This window comes from Rutidosis leptorrhynchoides, chromosome 11, assembly GCF_046630445.1.
Source record: "Rutidosis leptorrhynchoides isolate AG116_Rl617_1_P2 chromosome 11, CSIRO_AGI_Rlap_v1, whole genome shotgun sequence".
Lineage (NCBI taxonomy): Eukaryota > Viridiplantae > Streptophyta > Magnoliopsida > Asterales > Asteraceae > Rutidosis > Rutidosis leptorrhynchoides.
The window spans coordinates 143,080,044-143,098,919 of record NC_092343.1 but is presented as its reverse complement, the minus strand read 5'-3'; the positions used below and the strand labels follow the sequence as shown (position 1 = coordinate 143,098,919).

At 33.7% G+C, this 18,876-nt stretch overlaps 1 protein-coding gene across 1 annotated transcript; it reads left to right on the top strand.

Annotated features, from left to right (window-relative positions):
• The first annotated feature begins 15,294 nt into the window (after window positions 1-15,294).
• On the top strand, window positions 15,295-16,264 carry LOC139875018 (chromatin remodeling protein EBS-like). Its single transcript, XM_071862403.1, has 5 exons — window positions 15,295-15,357; window positions 15,457-15,462; window positions 15,558-15,594; window positions 15,891-16,015; window positions 16,163-16,264. Exons 1-5 carry the CDS (start codon window positions 15,295-15,297, stop codon window positions 16,262-16,264), a joined length of 333 nt encoding a protein of 110 aa, XP_071718504.1.
• The last annotated feature ends 2,612 nt before the right edge of the window (window positions 16,265-18,876 follow it).

Sequence of the window (18,876 nt, the reverse complement as noted above, 5' to 3'; positions counted from 1 at the left end):
GATCAGACTGTGGTGTTATATCTTCTGCCAGAATTAGCCGGTATTCATAATACATTCAACGTGTATTATCTTCGTAAGTGTAAAGTCGACGATGAAATGCAACTTCTTCCTTTAGAAGATTTAAGGGTCGATTTGAATAAGAAATTGGTGGAAGATCCGGTCCGTGTAGCTGACCGAAAGGTGACTAAGTTAAGAAAGAAAGAGATACCGATGGTGTTGATTGAGTAGAAACACAGTTTGGGTTCGAATCTTACGTGGGAAACGGAAGAGTTGATGAGATATTGCTACCCTCATTTATTTGACCAAGACCAGATTCCGAGGACAGAATCTCCTTAAGGGGGGTGGATTTGTAACAAACTGAAACCCGGACTAGTTGTAAGTGGACTATTTTTGCCCTTAGGGTTTGTGCTTAGTCTTAAGTGCTTTTATTTTAATTATTTTATTAGTGTTTTATTATATTTGTGTTGTGTCCAGTTTGTGACAAGGGTCCCAGAATAGATTTGTTTATTTTATTTGGACCTCCTTTGGGTTACCTAATCCTGTGCGAAAGATATCAGATAACTGGTAAATACCCATGTGTGATGGGGTATTGTGTTTAACACAAATATATAAGCTTTGACCTGCTCATTTTGTGATGTTTCCAGAAAATTCATTCTTCACTCCCGTACCTAACTTCCACCTCTTCAAAAACCTGAACCCTTAAACATTGATCTTGAGCTCAAATTGGTGTTAGAATCGTGTTTGTTATCGTTTACCGAGTCTATCAAGGTAAGTAAAATGTGTTTTTGTGTTTAATTCGTTGTTAAATTCATGGTTTTGTGTGAGTTTTGTAAAAAGCTTGAAATTGTGTCAAAACAAGTGATTTAAGTGTTGTTATGGTCAAATTGTTGTGGGTTTTGAGTCTATAACAAGTAGTGAATAAGTTGTGGTCGATTTTGGTTTTTAAAACGAGCTCTAGATCGAGATTTGAGGATTTCATCGTGAAGTCTGTAGCCTTTGTTCAGTTTCTGAGGAAGATGAACACAGTCGGCCGACTGTCGGTCGACAGTCGACCGACTGAGGGTTCAACCAGCCGATTGTTTAGTGAACCGACTGACTGAGATTTACCTTCGGTCGATTGAGGTATTACCCAATAAGTCAACCGATTGGGAAAGTTAATCGACCGGTTGTGTCAACAGTCGACCGACTGTCTACGTCAGTCGACCGATTCAGGAGACAGTCGACCGACTGTGTGTCCAGGGCAGAATGCTTTACCAAAGTGCCTTTTTCTGGCCGTTATGCTGCCCGTTTGTATTTTGGTGTTCAGGATGTAAATTTTCAAAGTGCACAAGTGTTAAGCATGAAAAATTTAGCGGACGAATTTTTTTACTAATTTGCTATAATTCGCTGTCAGTGTGTCTAATCTTGATGGGAACACTATTCTAACTTGGTTTTTGCTGTTCTCAGGAGATAAGGACAAGGAGGAAGCTCAGAAATAATAACTGAGCAGTTGCTGGTAATTGGTGAGTGGGTCTATCTACGGATAGAGTTTAAGTAGCATATCTTGCTACAGTGGTTGACTCTTTTACCATGCATAGTGTAGGAATTTAAATGATAGAATAATATCGTTTGCCTGATGTTGTATGTGAATTATGTATACACTGTGTGAATGGCACCAGTCGGGCCTAGGGAGATTGGGGATTCGAGACCGTGCCTAGGAGAGGTTAGAGTCCGTATGAGGTCAACCGTGCCTAGGGGAGGTTGGGTCCATAGGCTATTGATTGTGGAGTATAGTGTGAATGATGCATCCCCTGCATCTGGATAACTATACTGTGAATTGAGTAGCAGGGACTATTGGTAGACTCAGGCCCGATCAGCTGAGAGTCGTGTGCTCATACAAGCCGCCGATCCTCGTATTGTCTTATTGTATGCTAGTTGGTAGTTATCATGTATTGTTGTTCGTATATAGCTTGTGTGTAGCTTAAGCTATATCTGTTAGATAGATTCCATTCACTTAGCGGTGCGCTAATCCCCCACATATTCTCCCCTTGCAGGTTTAGGTACTGCTATCAGGATGGGTACTGTTGTAGAAGACATGTTTGACAACCCAACTCTGATGTGGACTTTTGTATAAATAATGTTTTGTAATAACGTAACACCGTTGTGTAAACTTAAACGTAATTACACGGATTAATGTAATGACGTGAGATATATAGTGTTTGTAAATAAAGTCTTCCGCTGTGTGTTTAAAAAAAATGGCCGGTGTTACAAAAGCAGTATTGCAAAAACTTTCACGCCGCAACGTGCGGTTACCTCATCATCTTGTTGACTGTCAAAATAGATAGAATAAAACCATTAACTAATCTATTTTTCAAAATACAATATACAATTCATGGTTTGGGCACCCGAGATCCAAAATTTTGACAATTCCTGCAAAGTGGGGATTAAACAGTCACCACTCGTATTAAGACAGTCACCACTCGTATGTAAGTGTTTAGTTTATATTCTTTTGATTCCACTGTGATCCCCGGCAGCGACGCCAAAAAGTTGATGTGTCAAAAATGTGTGCAATAATGCGTGCCTTTTTAATCTACTTTTAAATTTACAATATCTTAGTTTACGATTTACTTTTAACACCGTAACGAGCAACAGAACCCGATCAAATGTAATTTAGTATTTAGTAAGTTAATGTTCGTCCCAAGAGAACGAGTGGATTTAGAATATAAATTTTGATTTTAAGATTTAATTGCTTTAAATAATGATTAAACAAAAGAACAGACAAATTGCAAATAAATAAATTGAAAAGTTAAACAATAATAAAAAGAACACATGCTTGAATCTTTCACACCTTGTTCACAATTGCCTTTTGAATTAAAACTAAACTCAGATTTATTATTGACCTATAAATATCTAATCCAAGATTAGTTGATCAGGTTAATCCTAGAATAGATGTATAGATTTCTTGCTTGCATTAAGACCTGATAATAGATTTAGTGTAGTTAACCAAACCCTAATTATAGTTACTAGCCATAAGTCTCACAACTAAACTAATCCGATTTTTGTTATGTTTAAGTTACTAAGTTTTAAACCTAGTAATGTTCTAGTTAAAACCTAATAATATTCGATTAATGTAAATCACATTAATCTAAAGGTGGTGTTTTAATCAGACATAAGACATAACATAAAATCCAGAGGTTCTGTAAAATTAAAGTTTTTATGTTTATAAGTTAAAGCCGGCGGCTTGGTCAGCGAAGCCGGCGGCTTCGTTGATTTTGCAGGATAATTCCGCCGAATACTTTTTAAATTGATCTGAGTAAAATTACAGTCAAATAATAAAATTACCAGATAAAGCTGACGGCTTTGGTCTATGAAGCTGGCGGCTTCATATCCCAAATCTGGGTTTCTGTTTTCTTTCATACTGTTCGAATATAATATTTAGGCAATTGTTCACAAAGTGTTACATGATTCAAGCATATGTAAGGCTGTTAGCCCATAACTAAAGTAAAAACAAATAAAAGACAAGATTTAAGATAAAAGATCATACCGACATAAAAGAGATTGAAACACAAATGCTTGATTAATGAACTTAAATGTTGAAAATAAGCAAAAACCTAACTAATTCGTGTTTTTACCCTAAATGCAGAGTAAAACTGTTCTGATAATGTAAAACTCTGACCTTAAGGCCTCTATTTATAATCTTCAAAACCGCCAACCCAAGCCAGCAGCTTGGATGGGAAGCCGACAGCTTCCCTTGACTTGGATTGGGGAATACGTAAAAATTGGCCGTGAAGAATACGGCGTATCTTTTTGTATCATTTAAGCTGGCGACTCCAGTGTAAAGCCGACGGCTTGATTGCTTTCGAATCAAGATGTAAATCTTTTCCATAATTAGCTTGAACTTGGTAGGCAAGCAGATGAAACCGTGTGAATTAGGCTGGCGGCTTCAGTGTGAAGCTGGCGGCTTTACTGAATTTTCTTGGTCACCAAGTTCCTTAATTTTTTCGATCAAATCTGGAACATTCTGGATGACTTCATGGAAGTCGGCGGCTTTAGTGCCCTCTGGCCGACGGCTTCATCATCTTTTCTACGTTTTTGACTGTTTTTGATCCTGTTTTGTACATAACTCAAATAAAATATTAAAAAATACCTATTTCCCCATTTTTACCCATTTTAGCGTGTTTTAGCATTGAAACGACTTTAAAATACCAAGATAACTCCTCAAAATGTTATCAAAATACTGTATAATTTAGGAGTTATCAAATACCCCACACTTGAACTTTTACTTGTCCTCAAGTAAACTTATTAAATCATATCTTTTTTAAATGGGTATAGAAAGCTGAAGCAAAATACAAAGTCAAAAAGATGTCTAATTATAAGTTAGCTTTTATTATTATAAGAACTAGTCTGAACCAGACCAAAGAACATAAGAGATCCTAATGTTTATTAAGTCAAATTTATACAATTTGGTTATCATTGGGCTCTTTTGTGTTCTAGAGTTTTTATAAATATATGGTTCTCATTGAAACTCTTTTCTTTAGTTGGCCTTCATTGGGCTCTTTTACTTTTCATTTTTTTTGCTTTCATGCTTAGTAATTTTTCTAAGTTGGCCCTTATTTGGGACTCTTTTGCTGCCTCAGTGATCCATGCTTATTATGCCATATGGTAGTGGCTATAAGTTTGCAATCGTTTCACAAATTTTTGGCGTTTGATTCCTATTTTAAACAAGTAGTCCGATCTCGAAGTTGAGAGTGGTTCTATTAGCTTTAAGATTAAGTTAGATAAAAAGACATTAGTTTGACTAAGAATTAATACTTCTAAAAAAAATTTAATTTGTACCCATTTTTCAATTATTTTAGCTTGAAAATAAAAATAATTTAATCATCTTTTTAATCACCTCCCACCCCACACTTAGAAAGTTCCAATGTCCTTATAGCATAAAATATATAAAAAGATAATAAGTAAAAGTGAGAAAAGTAATTCTCCCCTTTTTCGAGCTTTAAATGTAGACAAGAAGCATTTTTAATTGCTTCAAAACCTATTCGTCCTTCAAGCGTCATCGCATACATATACAAAATAATAAAGCAAGCAAGCATATATAATAATCATAAAAGGTTCCAGGCATACGATAATTAAACATAATCAAAGTTATTACAAACCAAAGTATGAATCATCAGAATAATAATAATAATGTTTCAAACATAACCAACAAATATCATCACAGGGGCCTCTTCATCCTCTAATCCTCATCATCCTCATCAATGTCAGTAGCAGGCTGGATCTGGGCAAAGCTATAGGCACGATCATAATGTGCTGGCGGGTAAGCAACATCTGGAGTATAATACGGTGGTGGCTCATAGTAGGTGGGCTCAAAAGGGTTAGTACTCGGATAATGGCTATAGAACCTTTCATCGTTGTGAACTCCCCACTAAACCGAGTAGTCCATACACCCCAATTCATAAGTAGACTCCCTCCTAAATGTATCAAACTCAGACATGTCCTCTTGGTGTTTAGCCAACATCTCCCGGTGATGATCCCCCATCATAGTGGACATATTACCCTGATTAGTGTTCAGGGCAGTCATCATCTCAATCACCCTCGACATATCATCTGAACCACCATGACCACCTCTCCTACTACCCCTAGATCGGCTACTCGAGGCCTCAGTATGAGGTGCCTTATGATGCTGCTCAACATCCATTATTTGACCAACCGGCGAATTAAAAGGAATGAAACTCTCACCATGCCCTCTCTTAACAACCTTAGAACTCAACCACATCCTAGCATTAACCTGACCAACCTCAGACATAAGAGGCTGCAAACCCATAGTCGGAATCCCTAAAGATCTAGCAATCAAGGTCATGAAGTGACCACCACACACAACACTTCCTTGAGTCCTACCCCTTGCTGAATTACTCAAATAATCGGCTACGCAAAATGGAATGTTAACTGGACGATGATTAAAAAACTGAGATAAGTACCAACAATCAGGCTGAGTTAATTTCTCGGTATTCTCCTTCCTCAAGGAGATAGTGTGAGAAATCAGAACATGGAAGCAACACAAGTACGGGAAGACAATGTGTTTCCTCCTTACCTCATTATTAGAAAAACTCATATTGGGAACACCAAACTCACTCCAAGCAGCATCATAGTTAAAACCTTGATTAGGACCCGATCGGCCCTGTCTAACAGTACTAGCAAGATAGTCCTCAAACCAAGTAGCCTCAACAGACCCCTCATAAATACCCAAAGCTTGAGCAATATCAATCATGCTCATGGACTGCTCACGTCCGCCCAGTCAAAATCTGAAGAATGAAGTATCCGTCACACTCTGAATGTGACGAGAACAAGTAGCAGAAGCCAGTAGCTCATAAACAAAACTAGGATAGATCAGCACCCGAATATTAAACAAATTAAACCAATCCTCCATCATCACATTCATACCCCATCCATTATCTAGAGGCACCAAATAGTTAGTCTGCATCATCTCCTTATAGGTAACATATAAACCGGCAGAATCTAGAGCGGACAGATCAATCTCGTAAGGAGCCGACATCTCCTGACGTAACATCCTTTTAAGCCTACGTGCCATGGTCTCAAACCTAGGGTCGTCCTGTGGAAACCTTAACTATTCGTGCAAAGAGGCCCAGTTGATTCTGATTACAACCTCCTCAGGTTCCTACCTATTTCTAACTCTCTGTTTAATATAATTCAAATAAATATTAGCAATAAAAATTTAAAAATTGGACGAAGCCAGCGGCTTCAATAGTCCAGGTCGGCAACTTCATAACCTGCACAAGAAATTTCAGAATTTTCTTAAAAACCTATTCAAACAGTAATATTTTCGATTCGGGTTTCATTAGCAGGATGTCAGCGTCTTTATTATAATGTCGGCGGCTTTATACGTATTTTCAGTAATTTTAGGTTTTCAGGATTTTTCATTACAATTCTATCAGCAATTATTTAATAGCAATTAAATAAATTTAACAGCAATTAAAAAGCAACTCATATCAATTCCTATACCAGTAAACTAACAAACCACATAAATTTAACAGGAAATCAGAAGGAGGCCGGCGGCTTCAAGGCGATGCCGGCGGCTTCATGGCATTACAGAGTAAGAGTGGCAGTTTTGTAGAAAATAAAAGGATTTTAACAATGTAAACTTAAAAATTGGAACTTACTCTTTCAGCTATGGTTGATTCGAAATTGGGTGAAGAAAATAGCAAATTTGGGTCTTGAGAGCGTTTTGGGATGCTTGTGGCTGTAAAAATGAAAAAGTGAGGCGATTTAGGGTTAAAATCCGTCAGATAGTGTAAGCCGGCAGCTTCATAAGCCAAGACGGCGGCTTCGTTGGTCAAAAAACATTTATTGAAATGACAGGGTGCAGCTTTTTCTGCTTTTACCAGGCCGGCGGCTTCGTAAGCCCAAAGCCGGCGGCTTTCTTTTAGATTTTCAAATTTTCAAAATTTTAACAGAATAAACAAGTAATTTACAAACTTTACAGCACTTTGGGTATAAATTTTAAACTTTAATGGTGGTGAGGGAAATTACTTTCCCTCCTGGCAATGCGTCTTTTTCAAAGTAAATTTTAATCAATGACCATTTATTTTAAAGGTTTCTCCTTTCTTATTATATAATTCAACATATCCAGTAGGAAAAGATTGTTTAACTACAATAGGACCCATCCATCTAGATTTCAATTTTCCCAGAGAAAAATTTGTACTTTGATTGAAAAATTAGGACTTTATCCCCTAGTTGAAATCTTTTAATGTTTTTAATTCAATCTTCGTGCCATCTTTTCGTTTTCTCTTTATAAGTCATTGAATTTTCATAAGCAGAAAGCCTAAGTTCATCGAGTTGGTTTAATTGAAGGAGTCTGTGTTTTTCTATTTCTTTAGGATCTAAGTTACATTGCTTTAAAGCCCAATACCCTTGGTGTTCAATTTCAACGGGTAGATGACAAGCTTTCCCATAGACCAACCTAAAAGGAGTAGTTCCTATAGGTGTTTTATATGCAGTTTGGAAAGCCCATAATGCATCATCCAACTTTCGAGACCAAAGTTTTGGGTTATTTTCAACTGTTCATTCGAGTATTCTTTTTAATCCTCGATTAGTATTTTCAACCTGACCACTTGTTTGAGGGTGGTAAGCTGTAGAAAAATGATGGTTAACACCATATCTTTTAAGAACTCTCTCGAGTAGTTGATTAGTGAAATGGGTTCCACTATCACTAATTAAAGCTTTAGGAAAACCAAATCGACAAAATAATTTCTTTGGAAAATCAACCACTACTCGTGAGTCATTAGTAGGAAGAGCTTTTACTTCAGTCTATTTAGAAACGTAGTCAACTGCTATAAGAATGTATTGATTTCTTTCAGAAAAGGGAATGGTCCCATGAAATCAATACCCCACACATCAAATATTTCACATACTTGAATATTTTACGGGGCATTTCATCGCGTTTGGACAGATTTCCTCCTCTTTGACATGCATCACATGATTTGAGTAATTTATGTGCGTCCTGAAATATGGTAGGCCAATAGAATCCTGAATCCAAAACTTTGCGAGCCGTGTAATTGGGACCAAAGTGTCCTCCTGGTGCACTATTATGGCATTGTAATATGATTTCATTTGCTTCTTTACCATGAATGAAACAACGAATAATATGGTTTGGGACCTTCTTTGAACAAGTAAGGACTTTCCCAAAAGTAATGTTTTAAATCGGCGAAGAATTTCTTCCTTTGTTGATAAGTTAAATCTTTTCTTAATTCTTTGGTAGCTAAATAGTTTGCAAAGTCAGCAAACCACGGATATGACTCATCAGAGATCATCATGAGACATTCATCAGGGAATGTGTCTCTAATTTCATTTGAATTGTCTAGATTAGGATTCTCTAAACGCGAAAGATGATCTGCTGCAAGATTCTCGGCTCCTTTTTTATCAATAATTTGCATATCAAATTCTTATAGGAGTAGAACCCATCGTAAGAGTCGAGCTTTAAAGTCGGGTTTATTAACTAAATATTTAAGCGCAGAGTGATCGGTGTAAACTGTTACTTTATTCATTATTAAATACGGACAAAATTTATCGAGAGCAAAGACTATAGCTAATAATTCTTTTTCAGTGATTGTATAATTTAATTGAGCACCTGCTAGCGTTTTACTAGCATAGTAGATTGGATGAAAATGTTTTTCGTTTCGTTGCCCTAAGACAGCTCCTATAGCATAATCACTAGCGTCACACATAAGTTCGAAAGGCTTAGACCAATCAGGTGATATAATAATAGGTGCGTTAGTGAGTTTTTCTTTTAAAATAGAGAAATATTTTTCACAATCTTCATTAAATTCAAAAGGGGTGTCTTTTTCTAAGAGTTTAGTTAACGGACGAGCAATTTTGGAAAAATCTTGAATGAAGCGTCTATAAAATCCAGCGTGTCCTAGGAAACTTCTAATTGATTTAACACTAGAGGGTTCAGGAAGGTTGGCAATAACATTGATTTTAGCTTTATCAACCTTAATTCCATTATTAGATATCTTATGGCCAAGGACAATGCCTTCTTTTACCATAAAATGACATTTTTCCCAATTAAGAACAAGATTCATTTTTTCACAACGAGCAAGCATTTTATCAAGATTGGATAGACAGGAGTCAAAGGATATTCCAAAGACAGAAAAAACATCCATATAGACTTCCATAAAATCCTTCACCATGTCGTGGAAGATAGCTGTCATACATCTTTGGAAAGTGCCAGGGGCATTACATAACTCGAACGGCATTCTTCGATAAGCAAAAGTACCAAAAGGGAAAGTGAAAGTGGTTTTATCTTGATCCTCAGGGTCTATTGGAATTTGAAAATATCCAGAAAAACCATCCAAAAAACAGTAATATTCTTTTTCGGCTAATCTTTCAATCATTTGATCAATAAATGGAAGTGGAAAATGATCTTTTCAAGTATCTTCGTTTAATTTACAGTAATCTATGCAAACTCTCCAACCGGTAACGGTTCGAGTTGGAATTAATTCATTATTTTCGTTTAGGACAACATGGTTCCTCCCTTTTTAGGGACACACTGTACCGGATTAACCCATTGGCTATCGGATATAGGATAAATCATTCCTGCGTCTAATAATTTTAAAACTTCCTTTTTTTACAACTTCAGCCATGTTAGGGTTTTGACGTCTTTGTCTTTGAATTACGGGATTTGCGATTTCTTCTAATAGAATCTTATGAGTACAGAAGGTGGGATCAATTCCCAGAACATCAGAGGTTTTCCAAGCGAAAGCATTTTTATGTTTTTTTTACAACTACTAAGAGTTGCTCTTTTGACTTTGAGATAATTCGGAGGAAATGATTACGGGAAGTTCGGAATTTTCTTTTAAAAATACGTATTCTAGATGAGGAGGTAATTCTTTTAGTTCTAGTTTTGGTGGTGCTTCTATAGAGTGTTTTATTCTTAATTCATTAGTTATAGGTTAATGTTTCTCTTCTATTAATTCATTCATTTCATCTTTCATTAACTTTTCGGATTCATCATTAAGGTTTTCTTCTTTTATTTCACATACAAACTCATCTATATCCATTAGTAAAAATTCATCTTACTCTTCTTCAACACACGTTTCTACATATTTTATCGTTGGGCAAGTAAGATCTAGTTCAAGTTGATTATTTAAAATGATTTTATCATCTCCTATTCCCAAACTATATGTATTAGTCTGCATTTGAAATTCAGTAGCAGCAGTTCTTAAAAATGGTCTTCCTAATATTATTGGTATTTTATCATTTTCTTTCATTTCCAGTATGACGAAATCGGAGGGAAAAGTGTATTTATCAATTTTTACCGGTATATTTTCAGCTATTCCCATTGGATGATTAAAAGAACTAACGGCCAAACATATAGACATTTTAGTAGGAGTTAATTCTCATAGACCTAGTCTTTTATATAATGAATATGACATTAAACTTATACTAGCTCCGGTATCTACCAATGCTTGATAAACTCTAGAGTTATTAAATGAACATGGGACAGTCATACTTCCTGAGTCTCCTAGTTTCTCGGGTATGTAAATTTTTTGAAAAATAGCTTTACATTCTTTTATTATGAACCTAAAAGAGTTTTCAGCATCTTTACCTTTATTAGATAATAAAGTTTTCAAGAATTCCCATAATGTGGATTCTCTTTTAGTAGATCTATTAAAGGAATATTAACGTTTGTCTGATTAAACATATTAGCGAAATTTTCCAAACGTTTTTGTTGTTTATTTCCTAAGTTGTTAAATGTATGGAACAGGTTCTAAGGGTTTATCAAGTTTAGGTGGTGTAGTTTTTTTAGCAGGGGTGTCATTAATAGTTTCTTCGTTACTAGTTTCCTTAAGTAGTTCTTCTTGATTAGGCATAACAGGATCTTGTGTTGTTTTACCACTCCTAGTAGTTATAGCTTGAATTTCTTGATTTCCCCTAGGATTTTCTAATGTATTAGATGGTAATGTTCCAATTTCTCTAATAGCTAATTGTTTAGATTGGGTTCCTAAATATTTTTTTAGGTTAAGTATTAAAGTTTGATGATTATAATATAATTCAGAGATTTTATCTAAGACAACATTATTTAGTTCATTTTGATTATAAATATATCCTTGTATCATATCCGCTAATCCTTTATTTATGGTTTTTTCTTGCGAAATGTATGAAATGTTTTCTAAAGTGGATTTTTCTTTTAATTATTTTAGCTCTTTTTCTGGGATTTCTATTTTATCTTGTAAAGTAATTATTTCATCTTTTAGACTTTTTTGCTCAGTTGGTCCCTCTATCATACCCCAAATCGCTACTTTGGTCACTCGATTTTTAATTTGACAATCAGCGTCCCTTAATTATTTTAATTTTGCAATTCGAGTCCCTTCGTCAAATTTTTGTTAAAAAGGTCCGTTAACCCTTGTCATGTGCAATGCATATGAGGGTATAATCGTCTTTTTACTCTTTTATTCACTAAAAACAGGGGACCACAGGTGCAAAGAATTCTTAAAATTTTTATTTTTTAATTTATAAATTTATGATATAATTATAAATCTATAATTATATCCGGTACACCACCGCAACATATTCGTACAAATCCTCAATAGATCACTAGTAAAATTAAAAGCAATGTGTGATGGCCCGTCAAGTACCCTTAACGGCTCAGTCACTTGGTCCCACAGCTTGATCGAAACTCTATATGGATTTAATAAACAACATTGCATTCTTTATTTAAAAATGATTTCCTAGAAAGGAAATCCACCAAAATATGTAGTTTAACCAACATGTATGCAGAATCTCTAGCACATCGGAAGCCAATTAATCAAGTACCTGAGAAAAACATGCGAGTAAACAGTCAACAAAAATGTTGAGTGAATTATAGGTTTTAAAATAACGTATAACTTTAGACCACACGATTTCAAATGTTAGAAAACATAAAATATTATTCCATTAATTCATGAGTCACCTGGTAACCACTTAACCATTTTCATACCCTTACCAAACAACAATATACACTGAACATGTGTATCTTCAAAAATAGCGAAGTACTAATACATTCTGATTATAAATTGCTAGCGCGACTAGCTCGAAATGGGGCTGTCAAGCCCGATAGATCTATCCATAGGATTCGCGTTCACCAGTAGAAACCAGTGATTACAGTTACCAGAGTAGGAAATATTTTCGTTCAACACATAATGAATAATTTAAACTTAATTCTACTTGTGTCTAAACGTAAAACAAAAACTGCATGTAATCTCATCCTAAAAATACTTTAAAGTAGTATGTAAAACGAGACTATAACTCACCTTAACGTAAATGAAGCAACAACACAGAAATGCGAATAGCAAAGGTAAAGTGATCAAGAATGATTACAACGTCGACCTATAAATAAAGCATGTCAATATAAATAACTAACTTAGGTCAAGTCTTAGCATGATAGCTATAGTACTTGTTGCAAATAAGCATAGAACAACACTCGGTATGTTTCGGTATGATCAGGACAGCGTATAACATGTACTTTCTATTTTTAGCAGGTTTCCATTTTTGAAAAGTTTCTATTTTAAGAAAGTTTCTATTTTTATAAAGTTTTTAACTTAGAAAAATTTCCTTAATTAGAAAAGTCAACAAAAGTAAACAAAAGTCAACTAAAGGTCAAAGTCAACCGAAAGTCAACTCAAAAGTCAACCTTGGTCAAACTTAGTCAAAATTGAAATTAAAGTGTAAATTATATTAATAATTAATAATATAAGTTATAATGTAATTTGAAGTCATATTTGTATAATCATGTCATATCATAAGTTTAATTGAATTATAAAGTTAACATAAGTTTAAATGATATAATTAATATAACATAAGTATTTAATTAATTAATTAAATATTAATCATAACATAAGTATTAATTAATAATAAATTTTTAATCATATCATAAGTATTATTAATTAATAATGAATTATTAATCATATCATAAGTATTTTAATGTAAACATTAAACCATAAGTATTTAATAATTAAATTATAATTAAATAATAACTAAGTCTTATAATAAATAAATAAATAATTAATCTTTATTATAAGTCTTGATATAATAATCTCATAACATAAGTTTAATACTTATCAAAAGTATTATCATTAATAATAAATGTATTATTAATCTTAAGTTTAATTATAATAATAATTAAATCATAATATAATTATTAAATGATATAATAAATATATATCATAAGTCTTAATTAAAATTAATTACTTTTATATCATAAGTAATTTAATTATAATGCCAATCATCATTTATAACATAAGGTTCAATTTTATAATCATAAGTTTAATTAAAAGTTCGCCGGGTCATAACTTGAGCCCCGGGTGTCGGTTTTCGACGAATTTTATATATATCCTCGTCTAACCAAACCACACGAAACCTTAGTGTACTAAATAACACCCTAAAGTAAGTTCACAAGTCATGATATACAGCCATGAGCCAAACATATTCATTAACCCGATTTAAAACTTGTTTTAGCCATTCCGAGTGATCCGTGGCTCAGATTTTGATGATCCGAACATGAATATTCATCCAATCATCAATCCTAACTCAATTGTACACCCTAAAGACTCCAAAAATGGTCACAAAGTCGGACCCCAACTGATCATACAAGCTTTTGCATTTTAATTTCATCAAAACCCTAAATCGGGCATAACTTTTGACACGAAACTCGAAACAACATGAATCCAAAGCCTAAAATTATTTTCTTGATGAGAGGAATTTGTCTAATCACTTTATTTAATCAAAAACACATGTTAAGTGTACTGATTTTAATGAAAAGTCCGCTGTCCACAATTGATCAAACCGAAAACATACATGAACGAGTATTTCTACGCATCAAATCATCAATACAACAATACACAAGTACCATACTATCAAAATATGATTAAAACAGTAAAAATAAATAGAAATAAAAAATCTAGGGTTAGGGTTTATACCCTAATCAAGAAATAAATGATATGATCGCGTAGAGGATGAAGAGATGAATCCGATTATGCAAACAATTCAATGATCCAAGCAATATTTTGATTGAAGATGATGATGATATGGTGTGGTGGTGGTGAGGCTCCAAAAGGAAAAAGAGGAAGAGATAATGGAAGAAAATGAGGCTAGGTTAAAATGAGGAGAAAAAGGATTTTTGAAAATAAAAAAAAAAGAAAAACAACTAATGAAAAATTGCACCATCACCCCCTCAAAGTGGGGTTCGGCCGAGATTTTGAGAGGGGTGGGCCCCACATGGCTCACTTGATCAATGGAAAGAAGTCTTGTGGCCCGAATGCTCGAACGAAGCCTGAAACGCGAAAACGCTATTACGCGATTAAATATTCGGAGGAATTACGCATACGCGAAAAATAAAATATATAAATACTATATATATACATATGATATAAAAATATCATAACTAAAATAATTTGGATTCAATAATCTCAAAAGTTTGACCGTTGGTTTGAAAACCGAAATGGTTCGCCGGATAGAAATCCACTACACATAGAAACGTACAACCTTAAATACGAATACAAATATTCATATAACACATAATAAATAATATATTATTACTAATTTAATAATATAAGTCAAATAAATGACGTGACACGAATAACAATTAACGGACGTTAACTACAAACGGTAAAAGATAACGGAAAAAGTAGGGTCATGACACAATGCTCCTAGATTCTCGATTTCATCTTTGATATACCGCTTCGGATCCATAATATCAACCATAAATTTCACAATCGGAATCCTTCTCGCAGCTCAAAGATCTCACTTTTGTTGTCGTCAATGGCTAAAACTCGACCTGGCAAGCGAGATTTGGAAACTTACACCATCAAAGGAACTAATAAAGTAGTCAGGGGTAGTCATACATACATACAGTTGTTATTTAACTGTATTTAATACTATAATTTGTATATTTATAAAGCTTGAGTTTTGTTGTGCTCATAGGAGCAGGTGATAAAACCCTAATTTTTATGAAATAATTGCATTGTGTGCTTAAATAAGAGAACATTTGATTAGATATATTTGCATGTGTTTACATGTTTTAGTTAAGTGTGAGCAGTGAAACATTGATGCAACTCAGAGGTTCATTTATCAATATAGTTAAACCTAGAACAAGATAGCTTGAGAAATGTGTGTGTGTTTGTAAAAGTTATTTAAAATTGTTTGAAGGTTGAATAAGCTCATTTATGTGTACATAGACGATTCATAACTGTATTGTGTACTGATAAATAAAATGTGGATAAAGGCATAGAGCTGCAAATGTATGTTACATGTGCTATAATCGAAAGAAACACTTCGTGTGTGTCTTAATTGTTCATGTAGTGCCTCATAGTTTCTATGTTCATCATTGATCTTTTACCATGCATCTTATAATCAAGTAAGAAACTTTTTATATTGTTTTGAATTTGGGGATTATGTGTTGATGAGATCTTCTGAAAACGAGAAAGCGCCATATGTGGCCCGTGTAGAGACGATTGAAGCTGATGTGAAAGGAAACGTGAAGGTTCGAGTTAGATGTTATTATCGACCCGAAGAATAAATTGGAGGAAGACGACAATTTCATGGAATAAAAGGGTTGTTCTTGTCCGACCACTTTGATAATCAAAGTGCCCATACAATTGAAGACAAGTGTATCGTTCATACTTTCAAGAATTACACCAAGCTTGATGATGTGGGACCCGAGGACTACTTTTGCCGATTTGAGTACAAGGCTGCTACTAGAGAGTTCACACCTGATCGTGTTGATGTGTAAGTTTTACACCCTTTTTGTTGATTGATTAGAGGGAAATTTCCAAATCAGGGTATTATGCATATTGTATCCTTTTATATATGGAGAATTGTAAAAGTATCTTACCTTAATAGGGGTGTTCATCGGTTCAGTTTACGGTTTGTTCGGTTTATTCGGTTCGGTGTATTCGGTTTTGAAATTTTTTTTGGCAAAACCGAAAACCGAATTCAAAGTTAAAACTGAACCGAACCGAAAACCGAATTTGAATTCGGTTCGGTTTTTGGTTAAAACCGAATATTATGAAAAAACTGAGAACGATGTTAGTTTATTTTATGGCGTTACTGATGTCTTGGTTATTTATATTCTAAAACAATGATGTACTATTAAATTATAAAGAATTCGATGATTTATTAATATTTACAGCTGAATTATGACGTTTACTGCTTCTGTTATTAAGAAGAAGAACATAATAATTTGAGTAACATAATTATAATGTGAGCTATCAAATCGTCATATGGGTGAGAACATATTTTATTGATTGTATCCCAAATTATAATTACATTAAAACATAAATATACAAATTAAATATTTAAAAATTTTGAATTCGTTTTTGAATTCGGTTTTCGGTTAAACCGAATTCAGAATTTTCAAAACCGAAAACCGAACCGAAAACTGAATTCAAATTCGGTTTCGGTTTGACTCGATCCGAAAACCGTTTTTCAAATTCGGTTTGGTTTTTTTCAGGTTTGGTTTCGGTTTGGTTTTCGGGTTCCACGATTTCAAACCAAATACTGACCACCCCTATACCTTAATTGAAAAAAGGAGCATAGCTACCCTGATTTGAAGTTTTCCTTGGATTGAATCATTTCTGCTTTGATATTATATATTTATTTTTAATTTTTATTTATTGTTGATACATAACCTTATTGTTCCTTAATTAATCATAAATTTATAAATTAAAAAATAAAAATTTTAAGAATTTTTTGCGCCGGTGATCCCTTGTTTTTAGTGAATAAAAGAGTAAGACGATTATACCCTCACCATGCATTGCACATGACAATGGTTAACGGACCTTTTTAACAGAAATTTGATGGAGGGACTCAAATTGCAAAATTAAAATAATTAAGGGATGCTGATAAACCGAGGGACCAAAGTAGCGATTTTGGGTATAATAGAAGGACCAATTGAGCAAAAAAGTCCATTTTTTACTTCAATTCTATTTTCTTGGTGAAGAAATTAGTTGTTGTAACTCCTCGGGAGTTTTAGAAAAAGTTGCACCACCAGCGGCAGTGTCGATTTCTTTTCTAGTAGTAATTGTAATATTTTTATAGAATTGCATTAATCTTTTAACATCATTTAGTCCGTGTTGAGGACATGATTTTATTAATTTTTCATATCTAGTCCATGTATCATATAAAGTTTCTTAAGGCTCTTGCTTAAATTGAGTTATTTCATTTTGTAATCTTATCATTTTAGAGGGTGAAAAGAATTTTTTTAAGAATTTTTCAACCATTTGATTCTATGTAGAGATTTTTCTTTTACCAAGTTGGTTAAACCAATCTTTAGCTTCTCCCTTGAATGTCCAAGAAAAAAGGATAAGGTAAATGTGTTCATCTTCTATTTTATTATATTTAAATAGAGTGCAAATACTAGCGAAGTTTCGTAGATGTTGATAAGGAACTTCTTCAATAGTTCCATTAAAGTGACATTCTTCTTTAATTAAGTCTAATATTTGTTTTTCAATAGTAAAATTAGTCTTAATAATTAGTGGAATTATATCGGTTCTATGAATTTGTCTTGAAGCTTTTAAGTGATCTTCCATAGATAGTTTTGAAGTATTCATTGTATATTTTTAAGTGTTTTAAGTTTTTCACCAACAAATGGCCGTCAGCGTCTAGGTTCCGGCAGAGCCCTTTAAATTGGAAGTCCATCAACCTTTCCCTAAAAGAAGACAGTCACTACTCGTATGTAGGGTTGGCAATGGCCACCCGATCCGGTGGATGTCCACCCGATCCACCCGCTTCGTGATGGATATGGATGAATCTAAATGGATATGGATATGGATACGGATATGGATGAACCTAAATAGATATGGATATGGACATGGATGAAAAGTTTCATCCATGGATATATCCATTACCACCCGAAATACATATATAAATACATAAATATAGATACATGTTTACATATTTACTATTACAAGCACATTTAGCGTTAGATTTACATTTTGTTTCAACTCTATAATGAAATAACTATAATATATTACAATAAAACATGTATATCGAACAAAATAAACTTACAAATTTTTCATAATCTATGTTATATAGTAAAATTAACAAACTTTATTAATCTTCGACAAAGATTACACATTTTTATGGATAGAATTTGATTATTCATGTTATATGAATTTTTGATATACTAAGTTTTTGTTTTAATCGCATATTACAAAATATTAGAACTTTTTTTTAATATCCATTGGATATCCATTAACCCGCTTAATCCATTGGATATGAATTTGGACAGATGACCTGAAAATAAATGGATATGGATATGGATATGGATGAACAAAAACTAAATGGATATGGATATGGATACGGCATCACCCGATCCATATCCGATTCATTGCCATCCCTACT